Source organism: Primulina tabacum, chromosome 1 (genome assembly GCF_025594145.1).
Source record: "Primulina tabacum isolate GXHZ01 chromosome 1, ASM2559414v2, whole genome shotgun sequence".
Classification (NCBI taxonomy): domain Eukaryota; kingdom Viridiplantae; phylum Streptophyta; class Magnoliopsida; order Lamiales; family Gesneriaceae; genus Primulina; species Primulina tabacum.
The window spans coordinates 54,108,495-54,130,442 of NC_134550.1; the positions used below are offsets into that span (position 1 = coordinate 54,108,495).

Sequence of the window (21,948 nt, forward strand, 5' to 3'; positions counted from 1 at the left end):
GGTCCTGCACATTCATCATAATGCTACTGCATACCCAAACAAAGTCGCATGCCGTACTGCCGAGGAATCTTAGGACCACAAACTTAATCAGAAAGGAAGGTAAATTTTGAAGAAATGAGTTTTCTTTATGAATACTCCCGTAGATATAAGATCAAATGTCCACCATTTAATTGATGCCCCCATAGTATCCCATTAACCCTATTTCATGTCCTTAACTATGTTGTTAATTCCATAATTATTGATGCAATTCCCTGGTATACTAAATCAATTTTTACTAATACAGTAAACATAATATTAATTTATAAATTTTTACTAATACAGTAAACATAATATTAATTTATATTATAAGATAAACATTGTAAAATAACTGAGCAGCCAACCCCACCTAAATTAATAATATTGGACATACAAGGACTTCAAATTTGGTCGGTACATGACAGTAGTCATTAAATTCCCTAATAATTACAGTTGTCACCATCGATGACACGACAATTATAACAACAGCTTCAATCATGTTAGCCTGATTTCGAGGAATTTGGTTGGAAGAGGGCTCTTGTGAGGTGGTCTCACGAATTTTTATCTGTGAGACGAATCAATTTTACCGATATTCACAATAAAAAATAATATTATTAGTATAAAAAATAATATTTTTTCATGGATAACCCAAGTAAGAGACCCGTCTCACAAAATACAACCCTTGAGATAGTCTCACACAAATTTTTGCTATTTGATTTTACATCCATACATGAAAATTAAATCACATAAAGATTTCTTATGTCAATATTTTCTCGAGTAATATATAATATTTTTTCATGGATGATATATTATACATTGTTACTTGGTTTTTGTGTTTTTCCAAGAGTACTTAACTTAATGTGTATCAAAATATATCATCTGCCGGTACATTGTCATAAAAAAATAAAAACTATAATTTTGTTTTTGTTCCGGTAATTTTGTTATCTTGCGATTTTTATAATATATGTCATCGAATTTCAGTTTTAGTCTCGATATTTCGATTTTGTGTAATTTTAGTTTTTTCTCATCGAAAATGTTGATATGATATTACTCATGTCAATGCTATATTAACACTGCATTAATGTTACACTAACTCTTCATTGTTGTTATATCAGCAACACGTAAAAAAAAAAGGGTTAAAATTGCACACACAAAATTAAAGATGGTGGACTAGAAGCTTGTATTTGATTGCATGATAGACAAAAATAACATAAAAACAAATATACAAAATCAACTAACAATTTTTTTAAAAAAAATATCTGACGTACGGAATGTTAATGAATTACAAATACAAGGGGAAATTCAATAATGTGGTCAAAGACTCGGCAACTCCAAAATTTGTCTGAAAATATAATACAGCCTTATTATTATTATTTTATTATTATTATAAAAAGAGCGAATTCTACAAATTTGTAAGCATTAGATACGAAATTAAAATTATTTATGTAAAGTTCACTATATGTTTCGTTACTAAAAAAAAATAATTTGGGTGGTGGTTTTTCCCAAATTTTTTTAAAATTTAATATACCTATGTTATTATTTAATTTAAAATCGAAAACTAATTTTGTACATTTATTTCCCATTTATAACTGTCATCTTTCATATATAATTTTACCACGTCTTCTGTTTCTCAAAAATGTTTCTTGAATTTATGAAAAGTATGATAAATATGGATCCTATAGAAGAGTGAGTTAATCGAAGAGTAATAAACATCATAGTCATGATGATTTTTTTCTTATTTTGTTTAGTTTCCATAATTTATGAAATTAAGAAATATAAAACTGAAAGCAAAAATAATAACACGAGACTATTTTAATGTAGTTCGATCCAACTGATCTACATTCATGGGATCACGCTCAGCTATCAAGCAAATCCACTAAACTTTAATAATGTTACAATTATATAAGAACTTAAACAATAAAAGACTTCATCTTTTTTTATGACGCCTTTATGATGAATATGTTCAGTAGACTCAGTTTAGCGAGTATTACTCGTCTTCAATATCCGCCAACTCGAAATCTCTTTGAAACTGAGAACGTCACATTCTTCTCTCGAGGAATGAATCGCGATGTTTAGGGTGTGGTGCATACCACTGTCAATTGAAACCCTCGAAATCAAAATGAATACAATGAATCTTGTCTCACAGTTTGTCACGATACATAATGGACAGCAGACGATTTTCTGTAAAACAAAGTCGTATATTACCAACTCTTAATGATTTGACAATATAAGATCAACAGCCTTCCTCGACCACATATGACCACTCTCGGCGATCTTCATAATAAATGAACACTCATTTATATAGACAATCACATTATATCCAAAATATACATTTTCTTTTCAAATTGGGCATCATATCTTCTCATGTTAATCAAGATAATATATTTCAATATATCCATAATATCTTCAACAATCACAATATATCTACAAACAAATAACTTCTTCAATTATTTCTTTTATATCTAAAATCTTCAAATCAATATTTTATATTTTATTGATAAAATAATCTAAAAAAAAAACCAACCAAAAATAACATATAACATGCAGTAAATGACTCAATTAATACATGACTCAACTAAAAAATTGATTTCACTATTACCATAAATTATTTTTGAAGTTCAATTAATTTTATTGAATTAAATTAGGTACGCATTTTTTTTAAATTTATTTTATTGATTTTTTTTAAAAAAATATTATGTTAATTTTAAAATTATATCATGATTATCATACCCTTTATATTAAACTAAAATTATTAATCAATACAAATATACATATAAATTGATAATTATAGTCTCAAATATATAGAATATTTAAAAATATCTATAATATATGATAAAATGTGTCGGTTGTAATAATTTTTTCAGTATTTATATTTATATATATAATGCAAGTGTATCTCGACAACATAGCATAAAAATAATGTCTATTTTTTGTATATATATGTACGTATACAGTGTGGGATATCAAATGGGATACGTTGACAACGTGGGAATCTACGTAACGTAAGTGTCATGAAATTCATCGTATCGGTTGTCTGAAATATGTAAAAACCCTGAAATTAATTAATATTATTATTATTAAATTAATAATTAATTAATTATCTTCTGTAAAAAAAACCCCCAAAAAAAGAAGGAAATAAAACAGCATTAATTTAGTGCATCTGTCTTCAAGTGTCGTGCATGCATTTTGTGAATCTGTTCTCTTTTGCATGCACGCCCGCTTTTACTCTCTCTCTCTCTCTCTATTCCTCCTATCTCTGTCTACGCGTACGCACACGCCCATGGATGTACGCTACTACACACATCTCTATGTCTAATCCGTTTGTTTATCTGTCTTTAGTTTAATTAATTTGATTTGATTTTGACGCAGCAAGAATCAGTACTACCACCGATGGGGACACCGGCGTCCGCCCCCGTTTTGACTTTTGATTTTTGAATCTCGGATTCTATCCAAGATTTCTAGTTTGTGGTACAAAAAAGAAAAAAGACTGGCGACGTGGGTTTTGATTGATTCGGCCTGGAGATGTTTACGTGCCGTCGTGCATTTGATTGATTTGGACAAGGTGAGTGAGTGGAACATGGTTTTTTTCTGAAAAATTAAGGTACATGGGAAGGTTTCTCTTGTTTTTCTTTTGATATGGCGATTTGCCAGCAGAATTCTGTGTTTCGTACATGTGGGTCAGCAAGATTTCATTTTTGATGGGGTTTTTAGGGTTCTGATTTCGATGTATTATGCTTGGGTTTAATAGGGATTTTGAGTTAGGGAGTTGAATTTGCGAGAAATGGGGTCAAAGAATTGCATGAATAAGGCGTGCCGTACGACGACATCGTCTGAGTGGAAGAAAGGTTGGAGGTTGAAATCAGGAGGATTCGCTACGCTTTGTTTCAACTGCGGGTAATTTCTGAATGCCAAATTTGACCCTTCTCCATTCTGCATACAGTTTCCCGCGTCTGGTTTCAGTTCGCGGGAGTAATTTGGGCATGTGAAATATTGATCCCTAAAATATCGTTCCACTGGAGAGTCTTTCTTCTTCTGCTAGTACGAGTTTTCTCTGTCATTTTTGTGTTTCCTATTTTTAGAATTTTTCTTCTATTTTCTGCGCCATTTTTTATTCCCTTGCCTTTTCATCTCACTTTTCCGTAGTTTTTCCTCGTGGGTAAATTTTTTTTCCTATTTGGTAATTGTTCATTTTATTTTAATTTTTTTTAAAAAAATCATTTTTTCATCTGTATTTAAATTGGCTAGAGCTATTCATATAGCCTAGTTCTAAATTGATATTTGAATGATTGAAATAAAAAAAAAAAAGTTTGTGTTGAAATTTAAAAAAAAAAAAAACAAAAGTGTAATAATAATATCATATAAAGGTAAAATTGAGAAAAAAAGTTGTGTCCTCTTTAGGTAGTTATTATTATGTCCTCACATTTAATAATACAGTATAGAATAGTATAGATATATGGAATCTGTATCTCTTTGAAAGATCAAGGTTTTCATCCATGTACATACTTCACTGGCTATGCTGGAGTTCTTGTGTATGATGTTTATTCCTGTATCTATTTATATTGAACTAATTTTTTTCTAGGAATCAAAGAAGTTTCTTTTCGGTTAATCTGCGTGGTCAGCTTGATTCGTTTTGTGATGTGGCTTAGTGTGATTCAGATCCTCGTATGACAATTCAGTCTTTTGTGAGACATTCCACTTTAAGGAATCTGGTTGGCGGGAATGCAGAATATGTGGGAAGGTAATAATATTCTGACATCCATACCGTCTTTTTAAAGAAGTTCTTATGTGTTAATTATTAATTTTTGTTAAATTTTTGTGTTTGTCTTTTTTTTTTCATTTGGCATGACAGCTCATCCATTGCGGGTGCACTGCTTCAAGATATCTGTACGAATACATGGATTTTGGGGGTATTAGTTGCCTAAGCTGTGCAAAGAATTTGGAAATTCAACATGTGCAACCGGTTCAGGTTTTTGTTCCTTTCAAATCGGGAAAAATGAATTAACTATAATGTGCTTATTTCGAGAGGTAAATCTATTGTTTTTTTTTTTTGGGGAAGCAATATGCATATATTTTTCTGAAATTGCAAACTTAATTCCATCTCCTTCTGTCCTCTTCGAATTCCAGAATCATGGATTGCATGTATTGTGAATTGACCATTTTACTTGAGAAGCCGTTACTACTTATACTTGAATCATTCATGCAGACTATTGGTGATCTTCCCAGTGACCCGTTTATGGCAAATGACTTAAAAGATGTGCACACTCTAGTTACTGAGCATATAAGAAACGACGACAAATTTAGTACCAAGAGTCTTCTTCAGTTGACTAAGGCCGTGGAAGCAAATGACGAGATTTCGAAGCCTGAGCAACTTAGACGAGAAGAATCCATGTTGAAAACCGTGGATACACAAAAATGTGTATCAAATCTGAGACAGCAGTGTTCTTCATCTGCTTTTCTCAAACAAGATATCGGTCGACCAGAACAAGAAGTTAAGAATGCATATGAGTCTCTGGCTCTGCAGTCTCCAAACTTTTCTTTGGCAACTCCTTTAGGTAGTTCAAGTTCGGTTCTGCCTTTTCGTGGAGAGATTATTGAAAGGGTCGAACAGAGCAAATGTTCCTTCCAACATGGGAAAACTACAAAGCAAGCATTGTCAAAGCCAGTCAAGCATAGTCCCGCAGCAAGTTCAGAGACAAATAAAGACAGTACTGCACAAAAACGTTTTGCTAGGCCTCCAGCTGATGGGCTGTTTCGGACTCAGCTGCTTCCTCGCTACTGGCCTAAGATCACGGATCAAGAATTGCAACAATTATCCGTAGAGTATCCTCTATAATTAATTCGTTCCTTTTTTTATTCCTGACACAGATTTTTCTTTGCAAGAAAAAAAATTTACGCAGAGTTTGCCTTGACTGTATAATTTCAGCTTGAAATCCTCGATTGTACCATTGTTTGAGAAGATCCTGAGTGCAAGTGATGCTGGCCGAATTGGTCGCTTGGTCCTTCCTAAAGCCTGTGCTGAAGTTAGACTAGACTTGTGTTTTTGCTTAGTATTATTACTCTTTTCAGCATCTAGTGACAAAATTTCGGTAATTATCATCACAATTATCTTTGCTGCAGGCATATTTTCCTCCTATTAATCAATCAGAAGGTATACCTATAAGGATTCAGGACATAAAAGGAAAGGAATGGACATTTCAATTTAGATTTTGGCCTAATAATAACAGCCGAATGTATGTATTGGAGGGTGTTACCCCTTGCATCCAAAATATGCAAGTACAAGCCGGTGACGTAGGTATATCCTTGGATAATTATATAATTTTTTTAATCACCTTTTTTAAATCACTAGATAGTATTTACCATCCACAATTATTTTTCAAACTGTTTCCCGGAGACATATATATGATATTACTGTGCATTATTTGTGTTTTGAGCAGTGACATTTAGTCGGATAGATCCTGGGGGTCAGCTCGTGATAGGCTGTCGGAAGGCGACAAATAATGGTGATCTGCTGGTAAGCATGTTATGCATGACCCTGTTGATTATTTTAAATTGCTGACATGTAATGTTGTTGCGAAGGATTCCCATGTGACCATCCTCCCAAATGGTAATTCTCTTGGAGAAACGTCGTTTTCTGGTGTTACTGAAACTTTGCTTCCTGTAAGTTAATACTTACTTTGTCCTTGACTCATTCTTTTATATATGCCTATGATAATGGCATAATCTTGTTTCTCAAAATTTGGAAGACTGGAGGGTTAACATCAGATGATTCCGTGCAGCAGAGTAATCCCGTGTCTGAGAAGAAGTTGAGAAACATTAAAAATAAACGGCTTCTTATGCACAATGATGATGCCGTGGAGCTGAGAATTACATGGGAAGAAGCACAAGAGTTGCTTCGTCCTTCACCAGCTGCGAAACCAACCATTGTCTTGGTTGAAGACCTTGAATTTGAAGAATTTGATGTAAGTAAAGTTTTATGCAGTTATCATATATGTTCTCATAATAAAATGGTGCTCGTGTTTTAAGGTGTAAGATTATGAAACCTTGTATGTTGCTATGGTTATGGCTTTTTTCGATTTCACTTTGGATTCTGTTGTATAGTATCAATGCTCCGCTCCCATTGTTTTGTATATCTATTAACATGGTACAACAGTTGAAACATGATGCTTTGACTGTTTCACTTCTGATATACTGAGTTATTATTTTACCATCGCCTATAGATATTGGTGCAGGCGTTATTGTTCGGTTGTTCAGGTTTTTATTTTTATTTCGGTAGTAGTTTGTATTGATTATTTTTTCTATTGCTTAGGAACCACCCATTTTTGGAAAGAGGACAATTTTCACTTCTCGACTGTTGGGGTAAGAATTGAAATAATTTTTTTAAATCTTGTAAGACTGCGACTCAAATTTAATTATCTGCGTGAGACTTTTTGTTCTTGTGTGTTTATCAATTACAATGTTGGATAATCTTATCAGAGAGCAGGAACAACTTTCACAATGCGACATTTGCTCAAAATGGCGAAGGTTACCCGTTCATGCTCTTCTTTCTGCCAAGTGGACGTGTTCAGATAATATATGGGACTCGAATAGGTTAGTATCTAGAATTCTTGAGCCTTCTGAGGCATCCATAAATTTTCAGAACCATGTTTGAATAAATATAGACTAGAATGGGATTAAATGATTCAGTCCAAACTTAAAATGAACCATTCTTAATCTTTGAATAATTCTGATCCCGCTTCCATACCCCTAAGACTTCTTTATGGATTATTGATAAGTCGTTCAATTTATTAATTTTTTTTCTATTTATTTCTAAATCTGTCGTAGCAGTAATTTTGAGCCTTTACTGCTCACTCAGTCAAGGCAGAACAAAGGGAACATTACTGATGTGCTGCTTATTTGCGTTTATTTGCTTCAGGTGTTCATGTTCAGCTGCAGATGATATAAGCCCGCAGGAATTGGAAGCTCTCTTTACCTATAACAATGGTGTGAATTATAAGCTTGGTTCGATGAAATAATCCCTCCTTTTGTAGACATTTACACTTTACAATTAAATAATTGGATAATTTTTCTATTTGGTTAATCTGTATGTGTATATGTAGGTCTCCTGTAAACCAATTTTTATTTGTTTACTTCACCAAATAATTGTTTTCGAGTATGACACTGATTTGTTTCTTGAACAATTTCCAGAGTTTAAGAAGAGAAGAATTTCAGATAATGTGTCGAAAGAAGGGGAACCATCTGGCTTAGATGCGTTGGCTACCATTGCAGTTCTAGGTGACAACATAGGTGACATTGGAGAGTCTTCTGCTGGTGCCACCACGAGACATCCTCGACACCGGCCAGGATGCTCTTGCATTGTTTGCATCCAGCCTCCGAGTGGGAAAGGAAAACACGAGCCCGCATGTAAATGCAATGTCTGTTCAACCATAAAACGTCGATTCAAGACTATAATTATGCGGAAGAAGAAAAGACAATCAGAACGTGAAGCCGAGCTCTCCCAGGAGAAAGATAAGCCTGCTCTTGCCAAAATTTATTTCGAGAAGGAGGAAGAAGAAGAAGATATCGCTGGAAATGCACTTAAAAATATGAACCATCATCAGGAAAATGAAGATGGAAATCAATTGCATTTGGAAGAGGCGAAAAAGGGAACGCTGGATTTGAACTGTGATCCGTACCGTGAAGAGGATGTTATTGCCGAAGAGGATGGGATGAGCTCGACAACGTCAATGAACGTTGCTACTCTTCCTTTCGATATGTTTTTGGGGAAGCCGAATGACTTACCAAGCCTAGAAGAATCCGTTCTTAAGAAGGAAGATAACGTTGCCGGTGAAGGAGCCATGCTTCCTGCGGTTCCGGGACAAGAAAATAATCCCGAAGATGAGTAAGGGAATTATTTTCGGGTAACATTTTCTCTTTTAGATGATAGTTATCTTCTTCTTCTTCTTCTTCTTTCTGTGTGTGTTTGGATTCATATACTTTGTTTTTAGCTTATGTAGTCATGTACAGGGTATAGAGACGAGGGAGTGTGATTTGTTTCCTTTTGGATTGCGGTTCGCTGTTTGAAAATATCCGAGGGAACCAAATTTGTCGAGAATAAACCAACTTTCGATACCTATACATATATTGAAATGTAAAGTTAAAATTTAAATTCAGCTTACATTTTCTTTTTCTTCATAAATTAGTATAATCAAAACGGCCAGCGAGGCGAGCCGCCCGTGATCAGCCGTTAGACAGGGCGGAATAGGTCGCAAAATTACTATCTCAACCTGTCTATTTTATGTGATGGAAGGAGCCGACCAAATTTACTTTTAACTTTTTTTACAGCTTTACAGTAAAAATAGTAAATAAATCATCTTCTATCAATTATAGTAGAGTCCAAACAGAGGACAGATGTATTCACGGGGGCAATGATAACATTGAGGCCGGACTCGTCTTTTGAAGTGAGTTTCTCTAATTGGCTCCAGTTAATGTAAAAAAAATGTTTTCAAATGGCCCTTTGTAATGAAGGAATATCCAATGTCAGGAGGTCAGCCAGTCTGGCACTCCGATACTGCGTTCCCGGATTGATTGCCTCTCGAAGAGTTGGTTCCCGCTCTCCGTGCTTTATCTTTTGCTTCTCATTTTTTTCTCCGTGTTTTATCTTTTGCTTCTCATTTTCTTATCCATATATAACTTACTCCCACCTAATTATTATTATATAATATAGTTTTTGGAAAGGACTTAATTATTTTAAAATCCCACTGAAAACTACAAAACTATGGTATATTAGCTTGCAGCAACCAATGTAAGCATCAGGCCTGCAAGAAACTTTAGTTGGAAATAAAATATCCCAAAAGATATTATCATCTAGGTATTAAATTATCGATAAATTTGAGATTTTAAAATAAATAATTGGTCTTGAATACTTATTTGGATTTTTGTTACATATTATAAATACTCGAATAATATTCGTGTGAATATTTTGAATGCTAATTCTGATATAATTATCAAATTAGATAATTGAAATCGCAAAAAGATGAGACATTAATTGAATATTTCACTAAAGTTTTAGCAAAGATTAAAATTGTAAATTATTAAGGAGTAGTTTTTTTGTGAGATGATCTCACGAATCTTGTGAGATGTGTCAATCCTACCGATATTCACAATAAAAAGTAATAATCTTAGTATAAAAAGTAATATTTTTTCATGGATGACCCAAATAAGATATTTGTCTCACAATATACGACACGTGATACCGTCTCACACAAGTTTTTGCGATTATTATGTTATTATGTATAATTCGTTCGTTCCCATATGTTACAATGAGATTTAATTTTGAAATTAAATATTAATTACATTTGAATAATTAACACGATTATTTATATACCCTCACGGGCTCAACTTTGTTCCCTTTCTCTTGTGTACGCTAGAGACACCAAAACGCGTGACCGGCCTGACGTTTTGGCTCTTTGTAATGTCTAGTCGTCCCTTACATTGCGCCTGTTCAATATATCCCACCAAACACACGTAAGTTCATTTTACAACTCTCTCGATTCCGAAGAAAATTTTCAGAAATATATCTTCTCAATTCATGGGGGATAGAGCAACGCTAGAGAAAGCAAGAAAAGAGCTCGAGGATTTGTATCTCGGAGTGCCAGATGATTCGGTGAACCTCACTTTCCAAGACCTGGCTCAAGTGAGGCAACAGAATGCAGCAGACAAGAGAAATGCCATAGAACCCATATCGGAATCGAGCCCGAAAACACAGTTAGCCAAACTCCCTAGCCTAGACTTCAGCAAAGGCTTAGAAGCATCTTTTCCAACCACTAATTACCATCACCACCAGCATAATAGTCTGCATGGCGATCACCATGCGATCCATCGATCGAACGAGGGTGATTTTCGGGGGCCTGTGGGGAATATGTTCGGCCATGATCACCATCGTGACCATCTTCATGGACTGAGCTTACATAGTGGTGATCATGGGGCTGGGAGTTTTCAGAGGAGTGTTGTCTATGATGATGATATGAGCCATGTCAGTGGCATGAGTGTGGCCTATGGAGGAGAGAGAGGCGGCGGTGGGAGGCATCGCCCCGGGATTCCACACACCAATATCTGTACCGTATGCTGCAATTTTATCTACATTTTTCGGCACCGTTGCTTAGTAAGTAGCTTTTTTTTTAGATGTTTTTTTAATTAGACCAGCACATATTTTGATATGACATCATTTTCACATTTATGCGTATTCATTGTATTAGGTGTGTGGAAGGGTATATTGCAGGCAATGTGTGAGCATTGGAATGGGAGAGATGACCGAGGGTAGAAAGTGCATAGAGTGCTTGGGAAGAAGATTCAGCCAAAGGTACAAAAACTCCATGATCCAATTGCTGCATATGTGGCTAGAATGAATTTTCAATTTTATTGTGGACGTATATGTATTCTCATATTCAATATATGTGTATATCTATATCATCACGATCCATTTATTTTTGTGTAATTTTTGGCCATACCATTATCAGTTCCTTCGATGATTTTGAGTTATTACCAAGAAGTTGATACGACAATCACATATATGATGATATTGTTTGATAGATATATAAAAGAAGCTGGAAAGATAGGGTGTTGTATGGGATATCCATCTTTGGTGAAACAACAAGAGCTCAAATGGGCAGAGAGAGGACCTCGAAGAAGTGGCGAAAATCGATACACTCATAGCGTGATGGTATCCAGATCAAGAAGTCCTGCGACTCCAAGAACGCCGAATGGGCCACATTCTCCTATCAATAATCATTTCCCTGTCACTCCAAGAACAAGAACACCAGCCAGGCCACATTCTCCACACAACCCCCCTTCATTTGTCGCGAGCTCGTCGTCCTATTCGCCTTATTCACCAGCTCATCACCATCCATTGCCTTTCTAGTTTCCAGTACTGATGAAATTATTTGGTTTTTCATTCATAATCAATGTTTTGTTCCTGTTGTTTGAGGATAAATTAAAGGGTATATTTTTGAAGTGCATGCTATTATTATGATTATGTTTATGATCGAAAGGGTGCTGGCCTTATTGGATGGATTCATAAGGTGGCTCGACCAGCTAATTAAGGAGAATAATGGTGCATTTTAGAACAATGTTGTCTGTGTCCAATGTTGTATGTTTACTCCCAAGTTTGAATAATCAACAATATTCTACAATACAATATATATATATATATATATATATATATATATATATATGGCCAGTTGAATGCCAATTAAATTTCAAAGTCATTTTAAATATTTACGTTGTCACATATAGTTTCCCAAGACAAAAGTCAATAAACTTTTAAAAAAATTATAATAATATATCATAATTTCCAGTTTTATTCAATAATATCCGAAATTCTTGTGCTTGGATTAGATGATTTAATTTGGAACGAAAGATTTGGTGAAGGTCGGATTTTTCATGGAGATCTATCTTCCAAGACTGCGGAAGTGATTGGACCGAAGAGGGCCATCGACTTATATGGTCTAAGCTGATAATTGAGACAGACCCCTTCCAAGTGTTGGTGAGAGGGGATTGAGACAAGGCGATCCATTATCCTCGTTATTATTTACGTTATGCGTTGAGGTACTATCCGGATCACTCAAATGTATGTCTAAATCTCCTAATTTCAGTTTCCACCCAAAATGTGGTAATCTTCGCATAATGCATCTAGCATATGCTGATGACTTGCTCCTGTTTTCTCATGGGGATGCTCGAAGTGTCTCGATGATTATGCAATGTTTAAATGAATTTGGAGACACATCTGACTTAAGAATAAATGCGATGAAATCTAACATATATTTGGCTAGTATGGATGAAACTGTAAAACAGAAAATAATCGAAATATCAGGATTCAATCCTGGAGCATTGCCATTCCGTTACTTAGGAGTACCTCTTGCGGCGAGACAACTAAGGGCAGCAGAGTATAACTTACTGGTTGATACAATCGACAAAAAGGTAAGCTCTTGGCCTCGACTATCACTTTCTTATGCCGGAAAAATTGAGTTAATCAGAGTGCTAATCCAAGGAGTGGAATGTTTTTGGTTATCTATATTGCCTATACCGAATTGTGTAATTGATTCCATCCATTTGATCTGTCGGAAATTTGTATGGCCGACTCAACATCCCCCATTGCTTGGGACATGCTATGCAAACCTTTGGTTAATGGAGGAATTGGATTGAAGGATTTGAAAGCATGGAACCGTGCACTTCTAGCGAAGACCCTATGGAAAATACACTTGAGAAAAGATAGTCTTTGGATCAAATGGATGAATCGTATTTATAGTTGCTTCGGAGGGGTATGGAACTGGGGTTGGCTCAAAGAGGACTCACCACTCATTAAACAACTCTTGCTCATTCAAGATGATTTGGTCCGGCGTCACGGCTCAGTGGATGCAGTAGTAGTAGCGAGACTTAACAGTTGGTTTAGTACCACTGGGGATTCGCCAAAGCGTATGAATTTTTTGTGTAATCACGGGGCAATTGACCATGGAAACCTCTATTGTCTAGATCTTGCATACTTCCCAAACATAGAATGAAGCTGGTATCCTCTCTGAGCTACTGCCCTATACGCCATAACACAGACTTCAAAAGACTCGCATACTGCAAATACCTTTGCAAGACATCCGCGTCTCTCCCGAAACCAAAACTCAACCGCTTCTCTTCTCACTCTCCATCTCTATTGCTGACAATGGCGGTCGGTGGCGGCGCTATCTCCTCCGACGACGTTGTGATAAAGTCCCACGCAGACAGGAGGCTTTACAGATACATTGAGCTCGCTAACGGTCTCTGTGCTTTGCTTGTTCACGATCCCGAGATTTACTCCGATCAACCTTATGGGGAGAGAGCTTGGTGGAAGTGACGATGACGAGGATGAAGATGAAGAAGAAGACGACGAGGATTTCGGAGGAGATAGCGGAGAGGAAGATGACGTAGAGGAGGAAGAGGAAAAAGTTTGGAAAGGCTCATTGCAGAAGAAGGTTGGATAGATTCTGTCAAATTAGTGGGGATTTAATGACGTCAATCTGAGTTAGCTTAGTTCATTTGGTTCGATTGAGCTGTTTGATAGTTGAGAATAAAGTTCTCTTCGTTTTCTATTTTTTATACAGGCTGCGGCGGCAATGTGTGTAGGAACGGGGAGTTTTAAGGATCCTTATGAAGCGCAGGGCCTGACACACTTTCTAGGTTTAATTTGCCACTCTTGTTTGATTATGAAATGCTACTCCATTCATTTGAGCATTGCGAGTTTCCATATGATGAAATTGTGTGGAGATGGATAGATAACTACAACCACAGGCTAAGATTATTGAATTGCTTAGGTCCTGTGTAAATTGTAACTGAAAAATTAAGGCGAGGAAGAGGAGGTTTTTAGGATATTAACTGACTTATTTTTTCCAGTCGAAGTCGGTAGTAAACTTTCTGTTATTTTGCTGATATTTTGATAAAGTTTTGAAAGTAGCAGCAGCTGTTTTCTACTTGCTGCTCCCAGAGAAGTGACACCCTGCGTACCATGAGAGATTTATGTGGAGTTTTTTTTTTTGCCTAAGATCATATTTTTTGTTACATGATATGCAAGAAATGCTCTTGATTTTACCGGGCATGAGAACAATAGAGGGCATTCTTTATAAAGTAAATAGAATTAAATTTTCTGTTGTTATTTGAACATGTTTATCTTGAAACTTTCAATGCAGAGCACATGCGTTTCATGGGAAGTGATGATTTTCCAGATGAAAATGAGGTTTGTGTATCATAAATGTGTACTCATGCAGCTTTAAATGTTTGATAGCTTTAAATGTTTGATCAGATGCTGGTGGAACTTTGTGGTCTGGCAACTTGCCCATGTTTTGTTTGATCTGGCAAAATAAACATGATGGAGAGCTGAAAGTAGTTTGCAAATGATTGAACTAGAGCAGTCCTAATATGAAAGTTTGATTTGAGGGATAAGGAAGTTGTAAAGGTTGAGGTAGGAGAGAGAAAAACAAAAGTAGAATTAAATATGTAAATGTTATGGCATTAAAAATGTAGAAAATAATTATAAAATTAGAACTCAACCAAAATTATCCTAAATGTCATGATTTGTTCAAATGTTTAAGTCTCTAGCTCTTGGTGTGGATCACACATCCTCCTGTCATTATTTTTTGATTATATCACTTTTGTGGAGGTCATCTAAATTCTAAAATTTTTATTATGTCTGAATTTGTCTTTTTTTGTTACTGGTACGATAGTTACTTATCTAAGCATGGAGGATCATCGAACGCTTACACCGAAACTGAGCATACCTGCTACCACTTTGAAGTGAAAAAGGAGTTTCTTAAGGGTGCTTTGACAAGGTAAATGAAGGGTTCTTTTGCAGGATAGAAACTTCATTGATTTGATTTCTTTTCAAATTCGGCCACTAGGCATTCTATTGAGGCAAACTCTTACTAATTTTTTTGTTTATCCAATCAGTTTTTCTCATGTTTAATTACCACTGATATTCTTTTCACTAGTATTGGAAATCATAGAAGGTCTGTAAAAGATATTTTTTTATCTTTGCCATACTGATTTTCTTGAACGTCCTTTAGCCCGTAGAGAAATGAAGAATGCTATTATTTTCCATGAGCTTTTATTACTGTACACTTGTTTTCATGTTTTGTTTATTTACACTAAATGATCATTTCATGAATGCATTGAACTGTATTTTGCTGCTCTTTTACTGTGCTTCATGTGAGTGCTTGAATATATCTTCGTTTATTCACTCAAGTTTATGTGCGAAGTTGTTTGTACATTAACATTTACATTCACACACCAGTTCAGTTACTTTGAAGAAACTAGAATGTTATATTTTTTGTTATGGTCTCTTTATTTTGTGTTTCTGTCCAAGCTTGGTAATTTTAGCTACTATATAATACTTTGACAAATAACATTATCTATGTTTATGCTTAATAAAACTCTTCATAATCTTTATAATCGTGTAAGACGATGCTAGTTATTCATGATTACATCAAGTGAACGACTGTATTTATGGTTTTTTGGGGAACATACGAGATTTTGTCGTGTGGTGGACAAATGGAAAATTATGTCAGTTCTTCAAAATTTTGGACTTAATAGAAATTGAAGGTGCAAATGATTCTAGTGGTGCTGATTGATATGAAGGGTAATGTAACATGGAATTACACGGGCTCTAAGTTCTGTTAGATGTAGCATATGTCATGCTCATATTTTTCATCATGTGATGTGTGGTTATGGACTTGATGATTACGTTTTGCAATCAAGGAGAGTTGCTTTTTGTGTGTGGCTTTGCTTGTGTTTCTTGAATGCAAGATCATGTGATGCTTATTCCCCGTGTCCAATTTTTCAGATTTGCTCAATTTTTCATCTCTCCTTTAGTGAAGGCTGAAGCCATGGAACGGGAGGTATTGACTGTGGATTCGGGCAGCTCAAGTTTTATTGTCTTTGCCCTCATGCAGTGTCATAAAAGATCATACTTCTTTAGTGATTCCTTGTTTTCTGCTCCTTCTAATACTTGGAAACTCAACAATCTTTTCTTTATCACATGACAATCTGGGTTACAGAATTTAATCAGGCTTTACAAAATGATCCGTGCCGGCTCCAACAACTACAGTGCTATATATCTGCATCAGATCATCCTTTCAACCGATTCTTTCGGGATATCTTGCATTTCTATCACTTCTATTTTGTGTTCTTACCTGTAAGTTATGGTTATTCTTAAACTTCCACATTGGATTATTGTAGGGAATAAAAAGAGCCTGGCCGATGCTGTGGAAAAGGTAATCAATTTACGGGATCATGTCTTGAAGCTATACGATGGTTATTATTGTGGTGGATCAATGAAGCTAGTAATTATTGGGGGTGGTAAGTTTTTCAAATGTTTTCAAGTAACAAAAATGAGTTGTGGAAGGTTCTTAGTTTGTTGACTGGTACCAGTGAATTTTGAGTTTTAATTGGATTCTTTTTATGGAGTATGTAAATGGTTATTAAGGTAAGGCTGGGGAAAAATGTATAATAAATTAGCTGCCTTAAAAAATAGCTTCTGTTGTAGACCTACCCGGCATAAAACCAAATTGGTTATCTGATACAACAATGATGATCTTAAGTCTCTACTCTATCACTTGCTCTCATAGCTTCAAGATTCTAGTATTTTACTAGTATCTAGAATCCTATTAAAGAGTCTGGTAATCCATTGGATCCCAACACTTTCAAAACTCAATTGGTATCTCGTCTGATCCAATTGTTTTCCCATGTTTCATCCTCTTCAGTGATGTCTTCGTTCCTCATAATGCAACGAGAGCACGTGAAGAACACAATTCTAGTTTGTGCTAACTCCGTGAACAATTAAAACAATTTAAAATTTCTAGATATTTTCCTTTTCCCTTCCATTTATAATTTATACTTCGTCTATTTACGGAAAAACAACAAAAACAGCATAACAAATTTGTAACTAACTAAAAGGATGTAAATTATTCTCTGTCGTTAACACGTAATCCTTCATCCATGTGGGTATTTTTGGTGCCTTCTAGATCAATGATACGTGATGATTTCACTCTCTCTCCTTCTCAAATTATGAAACCTGTTATAACTTCTTAATCATATTTTTGCTAATTTTTGTTTGTTTTCTTATTTGTGTTATTATCTGTAGTTTGAGTGTGTTACAGGATAAAATTAGACCATTCCATAATTCAATGTCTTGTACACCCTGTTTTCTTTGTACCTGATTGTTCTGTCATTGGCCGAAGAAAGGGCAACATTTTGTGTGTGTGGTTGTTTCATTGTGTTCAATGGTCGTGTCCAAGTTTCATTAGACAAAATAGATTGACAACTTGATTGAAGTTGAATTGTTTACTTCCTTGATATGTGCTTTCCTAATGAAACTCTTCTGTTGGTGCAGAACGAACTCGACTGTGAAAACCTTTGAGAATTACAAAAATGGTTTAATGGGGAAGCTTCTCGAGAAAGATCCATCTCTTTTACATGAAACGAATCGTTTTTGGGGTCAAATTGTTGATAAAAGGTAATTCATCGTGTTCTCGAAAAGGTATTTTACTGTCTGAATTTGATACCCAGTGTGGCTTGGACAAACTTATTGTTTGAAAGACGGATTATACTTGAAATTGTTTGTCGTGAATTTCTCTACCCCTGGAATTAATATCGTTAAACCAGTAATTGTTTAGTACTTTCCTTCGTGGGATGCGGCGGCATGGTCCCTCAAGTTTTAGGTTTGTGTGAACTAGTTTTATGTGGAAATCGAATCTGATTTGTTGCATGACTAAATTGGTTTCAGGTATATGTTTGACTTGTCGAAGAAGGAGGCGGAGGAGCTTAATGGCATCCAAAAGAAAGATATGATGGATTGGTATCGCACATATTTGAGGCAGCCCTCTCCAAAGTGTCGGAGGCTTGTGATTCGTGTGTGGGGTTGCAATGCTGACTTGAGCAATGCCCAAGTAACATCTGCGCAGGTCATTGGTGACCTCGCAGAATTTAAGAAGAATTCCGAATTCTATCCCAGCTTTTGTTGACGCACAAACTAATAAACATGTTCAATCCAATATGTTGTGATAAACTGTAAATTATTAAATCACAGGAACTTGATTCATAGGAAGGTGAATGAAGGTCAACAAATAAAGAAATTCGACATGTACTCTATTCATTTTTATCTGTTGGAGAAATTGTAGTTTATGTGTACAAGAGGTGCTGCCCTAGGAATTATATCATCTCTATCATGAAGAAAAATCATTTTTATGTTTGATTTTGTATCGTCCCTAGGGTTAAATTACTTGTTTTTCGTTTGTGTAGCAGCAATCTGGGGTTGGACCTTAATTGGGGGGCTTAAAGATAAGATGCTTCGTTTCCTTTTAAATCTGTATTTTTTGCTCTTTTTGTTATTTTATTTATATTTATTTATTAATTTATTATTATATATGTGATAATGATTTCTTTTTAACTCTAAATATTCCACCAAAATGTCGTAATCTGTGCCTCATATATTTGTTTTATATCTCCTATTCTTTTTCAGTTCTAGCTTTAAGTAATTAAGTATTATATTTTGTTGTTATTATTATTTATTTGTCATTTGCCACGCAAATTTGATATTATAATTTAAAATTTCAAAAGTATAGATAAAAATAAAATAAAAATATTTGGGAGAGACTCTTTACACAAAGTTTATAAAAATTGTAATTGTAATTATAATGAATTAAATTACCATATAAAATTAAAATTAAACAACTTCACAAACGTAAGATTGAACAAAATAAGTAAATTTAAGTAAAAGTCCAACTTACGACCAAGCACAACAGTCCAACTATACTCTTCTCTCTAATCTATTATTGGGCTGAAAATGGATCTACACTATGCCCAATGGACTCTAGGGTTTTTAATAAGCGACCACTGAAAAATTCCTCTCGCACCTGCAAACTGAACCCGAGGTACTTTTGCGCTGTGACCTTGCGGCTTCACTTCCAGAGATCAAGAACAATATATCGACAATGGTGATAAATTAATTCTACTTTTTATTTTTATATTATCCACTATTTGATCCTGTTTTGGATACTTGCAATTTTCCTGGAGTGCTGAATTTTTATGTGTTTGAATTCTCAGACCTTCAAGAGAAGGAACGGAGGCCGCAACAAGCATGGCCGTGGCCATGTCAACTTCATCCGCTGCTCCAACTGTGGGAAATGCTGCCCCAAGGTTGCTTTTTGTTATTTTCATTAGCTTTTTGTTGAATGAATATTTGTTCTTTATACTATACGTATTATTCCACTATGTTTAGATCTGTATATTTCGTTGGTTTGAGTTCTATTTTGAAATTAGTTTGTGTTTGGTGGTCAGAAATTGAATGTGTTTTGATATTATTCTTTTTGGTGAAGTATTGTTAGTTGGTCAAATATTGTTTTGTGGTTGGAATTTTAAAAATCTGCTCCTTCTTTGATTGAAACTCTATTTTTTGGGTGTCATTGCTTTACAATGTTGAAGAAACACAATTTTTCCTGCTATTGTGTGGATCTTATGTGAATTTTTTTATATTATCATGACCTTACTGGCTATGGTGCATGAAATTTGATATCGCATCTCTAAGCATCATTAATATCTGCTCATAGTTATTAAAGACGTGACTGATGCACCTAAAGATCGGGTGCATCTGATGCACCTGGAGGCACAGCCCGGTGTGGCAATGAAGCAAAGCTTTAGCCTGGCACCTATAAAAAAGAGTAGTGTAGATGTGGTTCTTTAAGAAAACTCGAGCCCTTGATAACCATGTTTCTGCTGCAAAATATTCACTATTTTCTATTTCGATTTTCTTAAATACATTTGATAAGCTTTAATTTAATGGCTTCTTTACGGGAGTGTTTGCAACCTCTATAAAAGTGATTCTCCACTTCACAATTTTGTGTGTGATACTGCCCCTAGGTTGAAGCTGTAATCCAATTATATGAGTAAGGCACTGCTGATTAATTTTTTTGGTCACTGTTTCGGTTGACTTTGGTAGGACAAGGCAATCAAAAGGTTTCTGGTGAGGAACATTGTCGAGCAAGCTGCTGTGAGGGATGTTCAGGAAGCCTGCGCTTTTGACAGTGAGCTTCCTTTGCTTTAGTTTTACACCTACATTCACCTATCCGTGTAATCTTTTCTCGACCTAAATAATCGGTAGGAAGATAACATCTAATGTATATCTTTGTGTTCTCTGTAGTGTACACCCTTCCAAAACTGTACGTGAAGATGCAGTACTGTGTTTCATGTGCCATTCACTCCAAAGTGGTGAGGGTTCGGTCTCGTACTGATAGGAGGAATCGTGAGCCTCCACAGCGCTTCAGACGCCCAAGGGTAAGTTATCTTTGCCTTTTATTATGCAATTTGATCTTTATCTTTTGGCTATTAATGAATGTGTTCCGCTTCTCTCAACTTAACATGCGATTATTATTCACCTTTCCTTCTATTAAACACCATTTCCCAATGTGACAACAATTCAAGGTAGAATGTTCTTAATTTTCTTTCTTGCCTCTCTTGTGGGCACAAAGTCGAACTCCCCTTTCAACGGGTTTTACCCCATGTATATAATGTTGGGAGTGTATTTACCTATGTATGCCCTCAGATTCATTCCAGATAAGTCCTGAAATAATATACTATTGAAATTGCTGCTTTATATAGAAGATGTTTGCGAGGAGAAATATTTAACATCTGAAAAACTAAGTGAAGTAGTTTCAAATCTTTAATAACCATGACACTGAGGAAGATTCTTTCAAGTTTTTGTGCTGCAACCACTAGCAAGTTTCAGAGTTTCTATGTTTTCGTTGTTTTCCCACTGGACCATGAGCTAAAGCGAAAGAGGATTTCTCTTTTGGATACAATCTTACGGGGTATTCTCAAGCTTAGTTAGCTATATACGTTATAGCTCTCCATGTGCTTCAAGGGATTTGAAATTCTGTCTGTTTAGATAATATTTGTAAACATGAACTATCAATATGTTTTATATCTTTTCTTCTGTTTTCTGTGGACACGTTCTCTCTTAAATTTATAACTATGATGACATGTATTACTGCCATTCTTTCTTCCACATTTACAGGATGATATGCCAAAGCCTGGCCAAGCTCCTCGTGTTGGTGGAGCGCCTCCTGCGGCGCGTCCATAGTATAATTTTGTTGAAACATTTGCTATTAGACTCGCATTGAAGTATTGCTATGAATTCTACATGTCCTGGTTTTGAGCATATCATCATAAGTTCGGTTTTTTCCCTAAATGGAACATTACTTTCATTTCTAATGCACAAACGCACTTCCTTAATTTAGTCAATGGGTTTTTCGGTCGTATATTTCCCATTTCAGAACATTTGCTGTTTCTCGAACACAATCTTTTCTTACAGAATGTGAATTGACTTATCGATATTCGTTTATTCATTCGAAGGAAGACCATATTATCTATTTCTCGGTCTGTTCC

At 35.3% G+C, this 21,948-nt stretch overlaps 4 protein-coding genes across 7 annotated transcripts; all 4 read left to right on the forward strand.

Annotated features, from left to right (window-relative positions):
* The first annotated feature begins 3,177 nt into the window (after positions 1–3,177).
* LOC142550019 (B3 domain-containing transcription repressor VAL1-like) lies at positions 3,178–9,123 on the forward strand. Of its 4 annotated transcripts, none has more exons than XM_075659262.1 (15): positions 3,178–3,301; positions 3,389–3,577; positions 3,764–3,909; positions 4,672–4,753; positions 4,865–4,981; positions 5,219–5,835; positions 5,939–6,035; positions 6,133–6,307; positions 6,450–6,526; positions 6,592–6,672; positions 6,759–6,974; positions 7,322–7,371; positions 7,489–7,602; positions 7,928–8,013; positions 8,200–9,123. In XM_075659262.1, exons 3-15 carry the CDS (start codon positions 3,797–3,799, stop codon positions 8,895–8,897), a joined length of 2,523 nt encoding a protein of 840 aa, XP_075515377.1. In that variant the 5' UTR covers positions 3,178–3,301; positions 3,389–3,577; positions 3,764–3,796; the 3' UTR covers positions 8,898–9,123. The 4 variants fall into 4 exon arrangements, with proteins under 4 accessions (XP_075515377.1, XP_075515382.1, XP_075515389.1 ...); XM_075659267.1 differs by having other exon boundaries at positions 7,928–7,995; XM_075659274.1 differs by having other exon boundaries at positions 6,792–6,974.
* Positions 9,124–10,326: 1,203 nt separating this feature from the next.
* On the forward strand, positions 10,327–12,033 carry LOC142519758 (uncharacterized). The gene is made up of 3 exons (XM_075622790.1): positions 10,327–11,155; positions 11,250–11,353; positions 11,584–12,033. The coding sequence occupies exons 1-3, from the start codon at positions 10,583–10,585 to the stop codon at positions 11,909–11,911; spliced, it is 1,005 nt and encodes a 334-aa protein (XP_075478905.1). The 5' UTR covers positions 10,327–10,582; the 3' UTR covers positions 11,912–12,033.
* A 2,175-nt stretch (positions 12,034–14,208) lies between these two features.
* Positions 14,209–18,753, forward strand: LOC142550042 (nardilysin-like). The gene is made up of 6 exons (XM_075659285.1): positions 14,209–14,749; positions 15,237–15,341; positions 16,352–16,406; positions 16,747–16,781; positions 17,900–18,022; positions 18,293–18,753. The coding sequence occupies exons 1-6, from the start codon at positions 14,676–14,678 to the stop codon at positions 18,528–18,530; spliced, it is 630 nt and encodes a 209-aa protein (XP_075515400.1). The 5' UTR covers positions 14,209–14,675; the 3' UTR covers positions 18,531–18,753.
* Positions 18,754–19,352: 599 nt separating this feature from the next.
* LOC142550047 (small ribosomal subunit protein eS26y-like) lies at positions 19,353–21,799 on the forward strand. The gene is made up of 5 exons (XM_075659291.1): positions 19,353–19,502; positions 19,612–19,704; positions 20,504–20,588; positions 20,705–20,838; positions 21,578–21,799. The coding sequence occupies exons 1-5, from the start codon at positions 19,500–19,502 to the stop codon at positions 21,641–21,643; spliced, it is 381 nt and encodes a 126-aa protein (XP_075515406.1). The 5' UTR covers positions 19,353–19,499; the 3' UTR covers positions 21,644–21,799.
* Positions 21,800–21,948: the final 149 nt, after the last annotated feature.